This window comes from Heliangelus exortis, chromosome 2 (genome assembly GCF_036169615.1).
Source record: "Heliangelus exortis chromosome 2, bHelExo1.hap1, whole genome shotgun sequence".
NCBI lineage: Eukaryota > Metazoa > Chordata > Aves > Apodiformes > Trochilidae > Heliangelus > Heliangelus exortis.
The window spans coordinates 146,334,902-146,351,113 of NC_092423.1; the positions used below are offsets into that span (position 1 = coordinate 146,334,902).

The 16,212-nt window shown below is 39.8% G+C and overlaps 1 protein-coding gene across 4 annotated transcripts in view; it reads right to left on the reverse strand.

The window, feature by feature from the left end:
* TRAPPC9 (trafficking protein particle complex subunit 9) overlaps positions 1–16,212 on the reverse strand; it is a 489,549-nt gene that overhangs the window by 188,145 nt on the left and 285,192 nt on the right. Inside the window, exon 23 of one of the 4 annotated variants that reach the window (XM_071738449.1) lies at positions 2,168–2,641. The exons of the other annotated variants lie outside the window; for them this stretch is intronic. Within the exon in view, the coding sequence (XP_071594550.1) occupies positions 2,535–2,641 (107 nt within the window). The 3' untranslated portion in view covers positions 2,168–2,534. Of the gene's footprint in view, positions 1–2,167; positions 2,642–16,212 lie in introns of those variants that run through there. 4 annotated transcript variants of the gene reach the window in all.

The window sequence follows — 16,212 nt, forward strand, 5'->3', positions numbered from 1 at the left end:
TTTAGGATTACAGCTCTCAGGAATATAAGCCTGGCATGACAGCAGAGGCCTTTGAAAGCAGGGATATGGGTTACTGTGTGGAGGACAGCAAGCATGGGAAGAAAAAGGCCATAAGGTGCCAGATCCATAAAGAACTCATCAGTGTAGGTAGGTCAAAGAAATGCAGACCTGGGGGTAGGAAAAGAAGTTTTAGCAGTAAAAAAGAGATCAAAAAACATATCCATACTAGCTAACATACATAAAATATACCACTTAATAGCAAATACAGGCGTACCATGCAGTTACACACCAGGTTTTTATTTTCCTGAGCTGGAAGGGACCCATCAGGATCATTGAGTCCAACTCCTGTCCCTGTGTAGGGCACCCTAGGGCCACCCCATGTGCCTGAGAGCATCATCCAAATGCTTCTTGAACTCAGGCAGGGTTGGTGCTGTGGCCACTTCCCTGGGGAGCCTGTTCCAGTGCTGAACTGCCCTCTGGGTGATACTGCCCTCTTTTCCTGATATCTAACCTAAACCTCCCCTGATTCAGCTTCCTACTATTTCCCTGAGTCCTGCCTTTGGTCACAGGAGTGAAGAAATCAGCACCAGCCCCATCTCTTCCCCTCACGAGGAAGCCAGAGACTGCTACGAGGTGGCCCCTCAGCCTCCTTTTCTCCAGTGAGGAAGAAAAGGATGTCAAAAATCACAAAACCAGGTTCAAGCAGACTGAAGAATAGATGGGTGCTAATAACTCACTGCAACCTCTGGGTTCTTCTTCAGGAACATGGGTGTCACCAGCCTTAGGACCCAGAGGCAAGACAAGGATGAGAGTAACAGCAAGGACAGATTTTATTTATACATATATTTGGAATATGTGGATAGCAATTCAAACTATGTTATTATTTGTGAGACTAACATTCTTTGAATAAGCTGTTAAAATTTCAGGCATACCAGCAATAAATTCCTGATTTAATAAATAAGGGTTGTTTTATTTTGTTCACAGGGAAGATTTGTGTTGTAACATTCTGTTGGAAATTCATGGATTCACCTAACTACAACTTCAAATTATGGAGAACTGGATCTAAGGTCAGGTTTCATCAGTCCACACTGAAGGAAAATGAAGTGAAAAATGTGAGTGCTCATGGAGGGGTTTCCAAGCATTCTCCAAACTCCCCCTTTCTCTCTCTTCCTACGTTCCTACACAGAAAGGAAATTCATTAGAAGTCGATGAATTGCTTCTCCTTTTATCCCAGTCCATACAGCAAGATACAAACTTTTCTAATGGAAAAAGAGAACTGATAGTATTTTTTTTTTTTCTTGACTGATAATATTTTTCTCCTGATAATTTACATTCAGAATTTTTAAATACAGAAAACTTTTCAGGAAAAAACAGCTAACTTCTTTCTCTCACACACAGACAGAGCTTCAGAGAAGATGCCATAACAGCCTGACTGGAAGTCTACACTTTTCCTCCAAAATGAATCACTTTAACAGTTGGGCAAAACTTGGGACAGAAGCTCTGCTTATTAAAGAAATGCTTCATTGTTGGAAACCACTCAGAGCTTTGCAAATCTGAGCAGAGCAAAAGTGGAACAAATAAATGGTGACAGTAAACCACCGTATTAACCTCTTGATTTAAAAACTAACCTCCCACTAGTATTTCAAGAAAAGTCTCAATAGAAACAGACAATTACCATAGCTGAAAAGGCCATTGTGCTCCCTTAATAGATGCAATGTCAGAAACCACAGCTTTATTATCTCCCACCTGTTTTCTATACCTTATTCTCCTCAGCCTGGGTTACTGCTCAGCACAGATTTCCAGTTCAGGATAACACCACAAGAACTGCTGTGGAAGGCTCCAAGTTGCTCTAAAAGCTTTTGTAGCATTAGATGGATCCTGTACTTTAAAGAAAATCTTTATTTCCCCCTAGGAAGGATTGCATTCCTGCCCTCAGTACCTTCACATGCCAAACAAAGACAATTCAGAAAAAGTCACTGTAAACAGACAGACCCACATTTTATCATGAAGATCACCTAAGTGATTAATTGTGAAAGATACCAGAACTAGACAAGTTTTCTTGAATCATCTTGTTGGCCCTTGGAGGTCCAGGAAGGACGTTTCCTGGAAGACAATTTGTAAAAATACCTATTTAGGGTGACTACCTGATAGGTTACATCTACTGCAGTGAAAATCAAATTAATTTTTATTTTTCTCAGACAGATACACAAGCTTACTATTTAATGATCTCAGAATAGAATATAGAAATTCATATTGTTGTTATCTAAAGGCAGTTAGCATCAAAACTGGAAAACATATTCTTGTGAGCATCCCCTATCTCCAGACCTCTCTCTAGGCACTGCAATAGCCCCTTGCTCTATCAGATATCAAGATGCAATAAGAAAGAAAATAAAACCAGTAAATGATACTTAAAATCGTATTAGAGACGGAGTAAAATAAAATGCTTGCCAAGTGGGGGAAAAAAAAAAAAGAAATCAATATTATTTAACACGTTTTTAGATTGCCAACCACTACAGCACAATAAAAATACAACTTCAATACACTACCAACAGTGAGCAGCAACAAAATCGATCACAAGCTAAGTGAAATGCATGAAGCTCTGGTTCTAGCTGAGAAAGCTCTCCTGTCCTCCCACAACAGCCTGGAAAAAAAACCCAGAGTGAGCTCTGGCTTGAAGTCCTAATGGTTACTATAAAACTAAGGGGAAAAAAAAAGGTTGCAGACAAGTTTTTATACCCACTGTTAACATAAAACCTTAGTAACATACTGTGGAGGAAAAATGTTACTAAGTGCAAGAAAAAAACCCATCAAATGTGCATTATTTCAAAGAAATTAAAAAGTAAGGGATCTACTAAATGAAAATACTCCACAGTATTATTTTTCAAAGGCCAATCTGAATTCATCACAAGAACTCCCATTAAAAGCTACAAGTATATACAAAACTTAAGGACATTCAGGAGAGATTTTATTCAAGGATTGCATACCTAAATTATACAATGGAAAAGCCCTTGCCACCAAAGGTCTTACTGTATCACCTCATTTTGCCTAAGGACTTCTTTGAATAAAATGCAAATTTCCTGTATTTACAACTGAAAGAAGCTGGCTAACTGAATTTCAAGTGATTATTTGTTCCCAAGTGTTCATTCATCAGTGAATCAGAACTAACAACCAAATCACTGGATGCTTTTCCATACAGAATGCATTACCTGACTGGGAAATCAGTTTTGTTCTCGAGAGCAAAAACAGCTTTTTACACATACACTCAGTATCCTCCACATAAAATCCATTACTGCATTGGCATCACTTTTAGCAGCTCAGAGCATGTGAGAAAAGAGGGAGATGATCTTAACCCCCTGATGTAGGTAAGAGCTGCCTGTGTTTCCCCAGACATCTGGTAGGAAACAATGTTCAGGTGAATTTTGAGGACTTCTGGTATATTTCCAGAGTTGAGAGGCAAGGCTGAGCTACTGTGCTCAGCGCTGGTGAGGCCACAGCTTGAGTCCTGTGTCCAGTTCTGGGCCCCTCAGCTCAGGAAGGAGATTGAGGTGCTGGAGCAGGTCCAGAGAAGAGCAAGGAGGCTGTGAAGGGATCCAGCACAAGTCCTGTGAGGAAGGGCTGAGGGAGCTGGGGGTGTTGAGGCTGGAGAAGAGGAGGCTCAGGGGAGACCTCATCACTCTCTACAACTCCCTGAAAGGAGGTTGGAGCCAGGGGGGGGTCAGGCTCTTTTCCCAGGCAACTCTCAGCAAGACAAGAGGGCACAAGAGGTCTCAAGTTGTGCCAGGGGAGGTTTAGGTTGGACATTAGAAAGAATTTCTTTCCAGAGAGGGTGATCAGCCATTGGAATGGGCTGCCCAGGGAAGTTGTGGATTCTCCATCCCTGGAGATATTTCAAAAGAGCCTGGATGTGGCACTCAGTGCCATGGGCTGGGAACTGCAGCGGGAGTGGATCAAGGGTTGGACTTGATGATCTCTGAGGTCCCTTCCAACCCAGCCAATTCTATGATTCTATGATACTGCCTCCACTTGCCTGTCCATCAGTTCAACCCAGAGCCTGTGTGTGCATCGACTGCATGGGCAGCAGCTCCAAAGCACCTGTCAAGCAGAGAGAAACAAGATCCAGAGGTGTGTGTTGAGATTTTGATGAGCTCAAGGCACATCTGTGTCAACAAACATAATGTACAACAGTGTTTCTCTCCCAAAAAATCCTGGAGAGGAATAAGTAGGCATGTGCTATACATCTGATACATGTGTTCCAGCTGTTCCCTGTCATTTGTGTTGCCAGAGGCTCTGCTGCTCTCCTCTTCTCTGGCACTTCCAGAAGTGAGAGAAAATGCAGGACAAACAGATCTACCAAAGAGCACATATCCATATGGTGCAGAGAAATATGGGTGAACACCAGCACCAGCACAAAACAACCAACTGAGGAAGACTGGCACCTCCAGAAAGAGGAGGGAGAGCAGCAGGGTGAGAAGGCTCCTGGCCAGGGGAATCTGCAAGTGGATGTTCATAGACCAGAAAACTGAAACCCAGGCAAAAAGGGGCCCTAATCCCCTTTTCCCTAATCAAAGCAGTGTTTTAATCAAATGTGAGATCCTCAGCTCAGCCTCTCTTTTGCTGGATGAAACATAATGCTTTCAGCCCTTCAGCTAAATGAATTATTTTTCATTTGGGGTTCGGATACTCTGGCAGGATCACAGCATTCATGGCACTGTCACCTTCTCACAAACCAAAGACTGGCTTTGGAATATACAGAAGCAGAAGATCTCACTCTCCAGACCTTTTACTGGACTCCAGACTTTCTAGCTAGGCAGTCTTTATCAATACAAAACAGCATATGAGCTAAATGCTTTTATTGGTTTACTGATCACCTTTATTGATACTTGCATGAAACCTATTTTCTCAATCTATCTGCTCCTGCTGCTCATTTATAATGAGTTCTTAATTTTGCCTTGTCAGAACTGGCTCACCTGGAGGTAATTATGTCAGCAAAAACAAAGGATCATAATTTCTGATGGAAAATGGGAAGTAGAAGCTACTGGATTTGCTATTAATGTCACTTCTGATTATCCTTAAATGGAACTGCTTTTACATAAAGGCCTTTTCAGGATGTATTGACTGCATTAAAAAGTCAAACAAGTGTTATGTTAAACTAAAAAAGCTAATCTTTTAAAGAAAGTAAAATTATTCTCTCTTCTAACCTCTCTTGAATGCAACCAGAGCAATAAGTAATAATTTAAGGTGTTTAAAGACACCAAGCCAGTTTCACTACCTATGTATGCACTCCACAGGAACCACAGAGAAATGGGACAATTCCTCATCCATGTTCTTCAGATACAAATACAGCAGCCAGAGCTTTTCACAGATACTGTCTATGTACATCTACATTAGAGTTCCTCACTGATATTATTTATAACCTGACTGGGCACAAATGGAAGGTCTCTTTTCTTTGGTGGCAATTTAAATAATATCAAAATGGGTGACATAAACTAAACTGTGAAACTTTTGCCAGCAAATCTTCAAAAGGTACCAATTAGTAGCATGTCTGACCCAGTGTATACTCAATCCTTGACCTCTACTGGCACAAAATCCTGCTTTAGCTGGTCAGCCCTGGTGTTAAAAACACCAGAGAACTGTTAAAACAGTAAAAAAAAAAAAAAAAAACAACTGTTAAAAACTCCAGAGAAGCTGCTATTAGAAATTCATCATTGTGCAGTGAAATTTTTTTTTATTTTTTGTGGTATTAGGGCCTAGGTGTACTCATATATTCAAATATATACAGGAAGGCCAATAGGCATCTGAGTACACATCCACAAGATAACAAAAAAGGAGCAGTAGATCTGAATTTTCCTGAACTGGAATGATGAATGGCACATGAGAAAGGAAACCTGGAAGCCCTGACCACCTACACCCAGCCTATCTCACCCTGAGATGGTCAAACCAGCACTGGCTGAAGAAAACAGAGTATTGGTTGTCCAGGTCCCCTGTGCTTCTGTTACTCAAGTTTCTGAGCAAGGTTGGTTTTCCTCTCCCTTGAAGCTGAATGAGCTGCATTATGACTCTTACCACAGGCCATCCCTTCCTTTATGTGCAGAATACATTGGGGTAAGAGGGTGCTTTTCCATACATTTTCTATTTTTTGGTTTAATTACAATAGCCAAAAAAGGACAATGTTTGACAGGGAAAACTATAGCTCCTCTATACCACTACAGAAACAGTTAAAAAACCTCCATAATGTAGACTACTGGTAATGTGCCTCATTCTGCCATTCAGGTTTTCTTTACTATCCTAATCTATACATACAATATTATTTTATAAATAAATATATTTGAGAATGACCGGAACATTCCCTGGGCTACATCAGGATTTTACAGGAATCTATTAAATAAATTGTTGCTTATTTTTCACTGGGAAAAATTAGATTATATATTTGAGATGCTACTTCATGGGTAACTTTCATATTTTTCTAGCATGAAAAGCATTTCAATTTGCAAAGATAAAAGCCTTGGTTTTTCCTCTTTGATTAGTAAAAGTATGCAGGGCAATACAGGCTTAGAAAAATGGCATTTTTCTTTGAGCAAATTCTACTCAGCAGAATCCAAACCCTTAACTGGAGAAAATCAGCATGATTTCTTGAACATCAGATACTTGAGGAACACTGTGAGTCTCACCTTTCTGAGAAGTTCGGAAAAAAAAAAAAAATTGCTCTTTTTTTATTATTATGTTAGTCTGAAGAAAGTTAAATTTGATTACAGCAATCAATATTGCTAGGAAATGGTGATGCATAACACCAAAGTGGCTCTTTCCTAGAAAACTGAGAATGGAATGAATGGAGGAGGCAGAGCTGCAATGCAGTGCTCCTTCCAACGCCAAGACCTGAAAACTTCCCTACCAGTTCTCTAAATAGCAGCTGTGATTTCTTTTTTTTAATTACAATTCACTCTCTCTCCCCTCCTCCAACCCCAAACTAATTTTAACATAGCTTCTTGTTAATTAACTACATTAATTGGCAATGCTTCTTGGCAAATTTAGCAGGTTTCTGCAAGCACTGGCTCTAATATCTCTGTCTCAATGCATATTCATCCTGATAAAATTCCCAAAAAAATCCCTCCCTTCACTCTTTGCAGATGTCTCCTAATTCAAAAATCTATCTCCTCTTCTTACCTAAGAGCTGGCAGTGAGGTCCCAAAAAGTTCTGAGAAAACCACCCCTGAATATTCTGTCAACCAGAAATTAAATAGGCACATTTCACACTATAAAGCTCTGTTCCTCAGGATACTTTCTCCTGAGGGTCTTTGTGTACGTTGCAGTTTCTAATTTCTGAATTTATTAGGGAAAAAAAACCCATGCAAGTACAAACGAATTTCATCCAGCCCTGCATATACATTATTAAGTGATGAATCTTCTCTGAGGTTTGTAATTTAATGAATTAAGATTCCAAGTCATCTTTAATGGTATGGAGCTCTGCTGCATGCAGCTGAATTTATTCATGCCCTTTATTGAGTCAGCAGAATCCACTGGGATTTAGCTTCATTGAAGACTGTTTGTTTATTTATTTAGGTACCCAAATATTGGCTAATCCAAGCACTAACCTAATTACAGATTTCAAAACACTGGCTTTAATTATTTTATATTAATTTTTAAATATTTATCTGTACATTAGAGAAATGCAACAAAGCCATGTCATGACAGTGATGTTTTGAACAGGATTTTAGAGAAATGAATCTTGCATCACCTCCCCTTTTTTTAGCCAGCATCTCCTATCCCAAACACCAACACCTTGGACTGAAGTGCTACAGAGCAAACACCAAGACTGCCTGGGAATACCTGTAGGATGCTGCTGCACAACTCAATATTCAAGTTTTGTGATTTGAAGAAAGCAGCAGCATCACCTCCACTCTTGTCTTACTTTTATTCCTCTTTCATGTTGTGTGACCTGGAGCAAGACAAAGGGATGCTACTTCCTAGAATCATAGAATCATAGAATCATAGAATCTTAGGGGTTGGAAGGGACCTCGAAAGATCATCTAGTCCAACCCCCCCTGCCAGAGCAGGGCCCCCTAGAGTACATCGCCTAGGAACGTGTCCAGGTGGGTTTTGAATGTCTCCAGTGAAGGAGACTCCACAACCCCCCTGGGCAGCCTGTTCCAGGGCTCCGTCACCCTTACAGTAAAAAAATTTTTTCTGATATTCAACTTGAACCTCCTATGCTCCAATTTACACCCATTACCCCTTGTCCTATCACTGGTCACCACTGAGAAAAGCCTAACTCCATCTCCCTGACACTCACCCCTTACATATTTGAAAACATTGATGAGGTCACCCCTCAGTCTCCTTTTCTCCAAACTAAAGAGACCCAGCTCCCTCAGCCTTTCCTCATAAGGGAGATGTTCCACTCCCTTAATCATCTCAGTAGCTCTGCGCTGGACTCTTTCAAGCACTTCCCTGTCCTTCTTGAACTGAGGGGCCCAGAACTGGACACAATACTCCAGGTGCGGCCTCACCAATGCCCTTTCCTGGAATACTGCTCACTGCAGAAGTGATTCTGCAGTACCTAGAAAGGGGTAACCTCCCCCCTCAAAAATCACTCTGAGCTGTGATTTCACTTTGTGGATAACATCTACAGTGGGCACATCTACAGTGAGATTTTTTAACTGCAGTTCTGCAACAAGACAGTGAGGGGGAAAAAAGGGACTTGAAAGCACTTGAAAGTCATTCTAGAATAAACTCTGCAGCCACATAATACTGCACTGAGTCCTGGGAAAGAAGAGCTGCCAATTCAGCTAGCAGTAACTGAGTAAACAGTAGAGAGAAACTGCTGGAAAATAAATAACTGCTAATGGGACCAGGAAGAAAAGTGCCAAGTGCATCTGTAACAGGAATCACATCCACAGCAACACGTCTGCCTGACCTGCAGCATAACAAGTAGTTCACAAGTCTGAGACTATAGGGTAACAAATAGCTTTAAAAGCTATAAACCTTTCAGACGTTCATTACAAAGTGACAGCTGTTACCAAGCCAAAAAGGTGTCATCTCTAATTTGTCTCTGCACCTCTCTAATAAGAGACACAAAGCCTTGACTTTAAAAAAAAAAAAAAAACACTCCATGTTTGCACTCTTTTATTCAACCCCTAAAAGGAGTTTTCATGATTTTTTGTACCCATTTAATTTTTTTTAACTGGAGTTCAGAAATATTACAGGAGCTTTTTCCCTGCAAATCCAGTATGGATCCTTCTTTCTAAAGTTCTACAGAGCTGAAAGATCACGATTTTCAAAAGAGAACACATCAACTTTCAGAAGAGAGGCATCAATACGAGAGGCAAAAACAGTTGGGGAATAAAACCCACTCTCATTCACGACTACGTTCTGCAAAATCCTCTTCACAGCTTATCAGTCCAAAAGCCTTGCCAAGCTTATTGAATCCGATAAAATCCTTCCCTACAGCACTGGAAAGAGTAGCCAAAGGTATTAGCAAACCAAAGTGAAGTGTAAGTGAAAGTACCAAACACACAGAAGCAGCTAAGAGCTCTACCTCCTCGGTGCAAACACAAATAGTTGCAGTTTGCCAGAAGTGGGTCTCAGGAGTATGTGGTTGATACCAGACTTCCCAACTAATTTCAGTGTACAGCCATTTAATACTCCATGCCATTTCACATTCCAGAAAAGCTCTCTAGTTTTCCTTTATTAACTTCAAAATAGGCATTTCCACACTGGAGTTCCTCTATGCCAAAATTCTAAGAAATGTCCCAGCCTTCAAACCTGATGTGCATGTTCCCTAATGAACAGTGACACACAACAATTTTTTGTATAAACAATATTTCAAGCATTCATTTTTTGTTATTTTTTCTGATGGTTACTTCCAATAAGACATAAATTCAAACCCCAACTCTAATAAGCAGAGCCTCCATGCTTCCACTTCAAATTTCCAGTAGATAATGACAGTAAAGTCAGTGCATACAGGTTAATACATATTGGGTGAGATTCCTTGATTTTAACTGTACATAACTAAATATCTACCATATTATACCACATTTTAGCTTACAAAGAACATGCTGACTGCTACCCTGCACCAGATGTATTTGCAGGAATACCATAACTTGGATTCAATCAATTTGTGCTGTGGTGAGGAAAGGTAAGGGCAGCAGCAAAGGCAGGACCAGCATAGCCTCTGCCTCCTGCCCCGTGTCAAGCCTGAGCCCTAATTGATTGGAAAACCTGTAGAGAACCTGGACCTCCTTTCCCTGTCAGTATTACCCATCAAAGCTTGATAGAAATAAACCTGAATAAACCTCCAGTACTACAAACCCCTCTGGCCTGGAACAGCATAGTGAACTACAGAGTCGTAGTCAGCCCTGACTGATAACAGAGAAATGCTCTTCACAACTGGTTTTTTTTATCTTTAGAGTAATATTATGAGGTGGTGTAAGTGGGCAGCTTAACTAGGAAAGTCACACAGCAGTCCCACTCTCAAAGCTGGAGAGTTCAAGAGAGGGCACTCTGCCTGCTGTCATTTCCTCAGACTGACAAAATTCAGCTTTCTCTTTAAAAAAAAAATATTTAAATATCAGCAATGTAAGTATGGCAATGCATCTGGTAAACAGCTCACAAAACAGCCATTAAAATCCATTGCTGGAATACTACTAAAAATATTTGATACATTATGTTTTCTAGAGTTTTATTCTGTCACAGTTGCATACACTATCATGCTACTTAAAGAAATACAACAAAAGATATTAAATATAGCAGCACTGATCAGACAAAGTCTTGGCTTTGAAAAAAAGGATCATAAAAATTAAATGTGTCAACATTACTTCATTCTGACAGAGAGATTAGGGCCATAGAACAAACCAACAAAGGGAAATTGCACTTATGTGCATCTAAATTTGGGGAGGATCAGATGATCAATAGTTATTTGCTTGCTATTTTTCAGTCTAAAGATTCATAACAGAGTAATGGCTGCAGCAAAAAAATCATTACAGGGCTTCATAAACTTTCCTTTAAAAAAGCTGGCGTTTTGCATATATGAGCAATACCTCAAGGCTGATGGGGTTTCATCCTTAAATCCTCATTTAATCCACAAAAGAGGGGAGGTATGGCTATGGAAACCTCTCACAGGCTATGGATGCAACAAGCCTCTGCCCTAACCAAGACAAACTACAGAGCAGATGCAGGGACAACACCTGCTCAGGTCCCTACTCTTGATTGTAACACGATGATGCTGAGAGCAATGTCTAGAAGACCAAAGAGAAGACCACCAAAATCTTCACAGATAACCAAAAAACTTCTAAAAGAAAAAGATGTTTGGATATGGCAGGAAAAAAGAATCTGTAAGTTTGCTGAAAATATCATTCACCTACCACATTTCCCCAGCAGGGAAGCACTAAGGGGACTTGTGCAGCTGAAAGATGAACACATGATCCGGGAAATGACAGACTAGCATGGGGATGAATTTTGCTGACAACAGAAATTGTCAGAATAATCAAAATAAAAAGTTTACTGCAGAAAACTGTAGCACTGAATAAGCCAACTAAGTGATGGGTTGACAAAATGGCAGCTGAAACACAAAAGAAGGCAAAGAGGTCTGAAGGCAGACTGGTCTGAATTATAATTTAAGCACTGAGTGGTTCTTAGTTAGCATCACCACTCCGGAAAGAGATCTCAGTCATGTGGTAAACAGCTCTATGAGAACTGTGAGAAATTTGTATGCTCAACAGATAAGACAAAAGAAAACAGCAAGTAAGACATAACCAAGAAAGGAATTGAAAGTAAGAGAGAAAACTCATGGGGTATTGAAGATAAATCATAGAATTGGCTGGGTTGGAAGGGACCTCAGAGCTCATCAAGTCCAACCCTTGATCCCCTCCCGCTGCAGTTCCCAGCCCATGGCACTGAGTGCCACATCCAGTCTCTTTTTAAATATCTCCAGGGATGGAGAATCCACCCCTTCCCTGGGCAGCCCATTCCAATGTCTGATCACCCTCTCCAGAAAGAAATTCTTTCTCATGTCCAACCTAAACCTCCCCTGGCACAACTTGAGACCTCTTGTGCCCTCTTGTCTTGCTGAGAGTTGCCTGGGAAAAGAGCCCAACCCCCCCCTGGCTCCAACCTCCTTTCAGGGAGTTGGAGAGAGTGATGAGGTCTCCCCTGAGCCTCCTCTTCTCCAGCCTCAACACCCCCAGCTCCCTCAGCCCTTCCTCACAGGACTTGTGCTGGATCCCTTCACAGCCTCCTTGCTCTTCTCTGGACCTGCTCCAGCACCTCAATCTGGAGCAATTCTTTCACAGATGCACATGACACAACTGAGGCAGGAATGAAGTTATTGAGTGACAAAGGTAAAGTAAACCCTAGAAAATCCATTTCAGAAAGTGCAGCTGTGGGACTTCACCATCACAGGACACTGTAGGGGACAGGAGTAGAGATTCAAAAAGTGATCAGGCTGATTGGTGTAGCACAACCCCATCAGCTGACAGTGAAGTTCATTGTAGCTGCAGATGAGAAAGTCCTGAACCTGCTTATTCCCAGGAGCTGAGAATGTAACCCAAGCCATGTATCTATGGGAGGGGAAGGACCCCCTTGTATTGTCCCTGCTGAACCACCAGCTGGGACCAGAAGACAACTGGGGGCCATTAGAAGACAACTTGTGGCACAGATAAATCTGTGTCCTCTGCCTGCATGGCTGCTCCCACCCATTACCTGGGCAGGTGAACAAATGCCTGCTGAAAGGTGTAAGCACTCAGAAAGTGAACTGGAGTGTCCCAAGGGGAACAAAATTTAAACAGAAAATTGAAAGGACACATTACACAAACCCCCAGTCTGCAAAGGAGAATTTTAATTTCTGATTCACTAAGTAGTTACCACACAGTTCCTCCTGGATTAAGCACTCGTGTGCTGTGCAATCCTTTTACTTTCCTATTCAATTTACAGAATTTCAGATATCACAGATCTATCTTCCTGCTCCCGGAAAACTTCAGACAGTCACTTCTTCTTTCCCAAAAGAATATTTGAGGAGAGAAATCAAGTTTATGATACCAAATTATTTAATGCTTACAACCTGTTTCTGTGGAAACAGGATCGTTTTTTCCATGCAATATTAAAGGAGAAATAAAACAAACAGCAAGGGCTGGATAAACAATCTCTTCTCCCAATTTAAAATCTACAGCATTCTACACCAAAGTGATTTTAAGTGAAAGGAAAATCTAAGTGCTCATTCATCACGGGGAAGAAATGCTGTTATTAGTCTCCAGGTTTAACAGCTGAAGCCTGTGAGAGGCCAGCACTGTTCCCAACAAGTCAAAAATACTTTTTTTTTTAAGTGCTGAGATAAATTCTGGTGCTTGGTAGTTCCATTGTAACAAGTTGCAAGAAAATTTTAAACTGGTGATACACATTTAATAATGTGGATATCTTACACATCATTAATTTCTGTTCTTTTGCCCTCTTTTCCTTTAACAAAATTTCAGAGGCTGACTTTGAAGTATATTTTTTCCAATATTAGAGTACCTTCAACGTCTAATAGGTCTGCAAACACTCATCTGAAGAGCATTTTGGGGGTTCTTTCTACAGCTGCAGCTGACCTTAAACAATTTGCAGTTCATTTGTAGGTAACTTCTTTGGGAAGAAGACAATTATATGACAGTTACTTGGAGATTGATCAAATTCTCATTTTTTCCTTTTTCTTTTTTTTTTTTTTTTTTTTTTTAATCAATGTGCAAACTTAGGAATTTAAAGACAGAAAAGAATTGGAGAGAATGGTACATGTATAAATAAAACAGGCAGTGTGATTATGCTCCCTTTTTTAATAAATGCCTTGAAGTAAGTGCCTTTAAAATGCACCATTATAATTTGTCAACCATTTTGTTGGCATGGTAATGGCAATATATCTTTCGAGGGAATCTGAATGTCACAAGAAAAGCAGGCACTGGCCTGGCTAGAGAAAAAAAAAGACAAGGGCAGATTGCTAAGGAGGGAAAGAAGGCAGTGAGCTTAATGTTACAAAGGTGATGGACAACACCTAAAAAGCTAGAAACATGATAAGGGATTATGAAAAAAAATAAATATGTCAAACAGTCTGTCTCAAACTAAAAGAGGATAAAGACTTGTTATAGCCAAGAAAATATTAATTATATGCAGTAAAATGAAAAGTTGAAAACTCAGAGGCACACCTAGGACCTCTCATCTGATGATCTAAGCTGAGATTGTCTTTGAAAGTCTCAGTTCACTTTGAAAGAATTACAGCTTTTTAAGGAGTGAAATTTGAAATATTTCCATCTAGCAACACAGCAGAATTATTTCTATTCATAAAAATCATGCTTTCATTCAATCCATGCAGTACTAGTGTATTTACACAGTAAGAATAAGGTCAACCAACTTACAATGTGGATATGAACAAAGGCATTTTTGGAAGTCTGTGTCACCCATAGCTACAACAATTCTGAGTCTAGTTTCCAGTTGGTGGTTACTTGTTAGCAACACTGCTCATCATACAATTTCAGAGTTCATTTTATCAGCAGTCTTTAATAAATGAAAATCAACCAAGATGCAAACTTCATTGCAAGTACTGAGAATTGATAAAGGACTAAAGAAAGAGACACTGAGCTATACCAGACAAGAGAAAGGTAATGTCCCTCAGAAGACTTCACCTAATAGTCTATAATAAAATTGATGACTTCGAAAGTTTTTATAATACTAAAAGATTTGAAACCACAAGCCTTAAAGTTTTATGTGTACATTTGATGACAGTAGGAGAAATGTAGTTGCAAGGCCTCATGGTTTATACTCTCTCAATTGCAAAACAACTCAATGAGAATAGGCTGCTCTGAAGGACTGCTATGTCCTAACAAAAAAGCAGAAGGCCTCTTATAAGTGACTATCACCAGTAATGAGGTTAAAATATTAAAGTAAAAAAATAAATAGGCTCTCTCAAGATTACCTCCAGCTGCTGTTTTATCACACTCCATATTCTGAGTTAGCGTAACAACCAAGTCAGTCCTTAGCTGGGAGGATGAAGAAAAGCTCTGATGTAGAAGAAAATATTTGATTGATTGATTGATTGATTGACTGACTGATTGGAGTTTATGCTATTCAAAAAAAGAGTGTTCATAAGTACTGTTGGAAAATGGTGGAAGTGCAAATTCTCCACTGCCAAACAACTGTAAAGAGGCACATTTTAGAAGTCAGATCTTATCTTTAGTCTGCATACAAAAACATTTCTACCCTTCACACAGAGAACAGCTTTCCACAACAACAAAATTGCCTATTAATGAAGAAATCCTCAAAATCCCAAACATTATTTGAAAAGCGCTATAGTTTTCAGAAAAATCAAGTTGTAGCTTGTAGTCATTTCAGAATTGGTATTTATGTCACTTCTGAATTTCATAAACCCCAGTTCCAGAGGAAAATGTATTTTCAGTATCTTTCAGAGCAACTCCTACATTCTAAGAACAAGCAAGTTTTAGACATTTTCTGTAAAGTTCTTTTCAACACTATTAACACTGTAAGAATTTTAGAAGTTAATTGATAAAAAATACTGCAGACATTCCCTAAATCCAAGAAACATTATTCACTGCATTGAGCTGATAGCCAAGCCCTCTTAATATGTGACATCAAAGGTGAAATTCTCCTTGTGACTAACCAGAAGTAAAACTAAACCAACTAAACCCAGGATTTCATCTCTGAGAAGAGGGAACTACAACATGGGAGGGATGATATTTTCAATAAATGGAAACATTCAACATTTTAGAATTACCCTGTCCAACATGCAGAAAGAAATTAAATTGGTTGAGAAAATAATTCTTGATTTTCCTTTACATGAAGGGTGGTGGACTGAAAGCTCGGCAGAGGGTTAGTTGCTTCATTTTTGCAAAGATAATTAAAAAAGAAGCAGCAGAGCAGAGTTCCTCTATGCCACAGCTGAAGTTGAGTGTCTCCCAGCTAATAAATGGTAAAGGGGCCTTTGTCACTTTGATTTGGAGTACAAAGGAATAAACTGCAACACAAATGGTTTTAGAGCACTTCTACCATAACTCAGCAAGCTCTGCAAAGTTTGGAAATGTGCTAAGTACATTCTTTATTCAAAGAAGGGAATAATATTTTAAAAGATACCTATGCTAGACTTCCAAAACCTCCCCAGAGTAGCAGCAGTGGAATCTCTAATTCAAAGCATCCTAAGAAAAATTATGAAAACTGAAATAAGATGATAACCACGGTGTTACACTT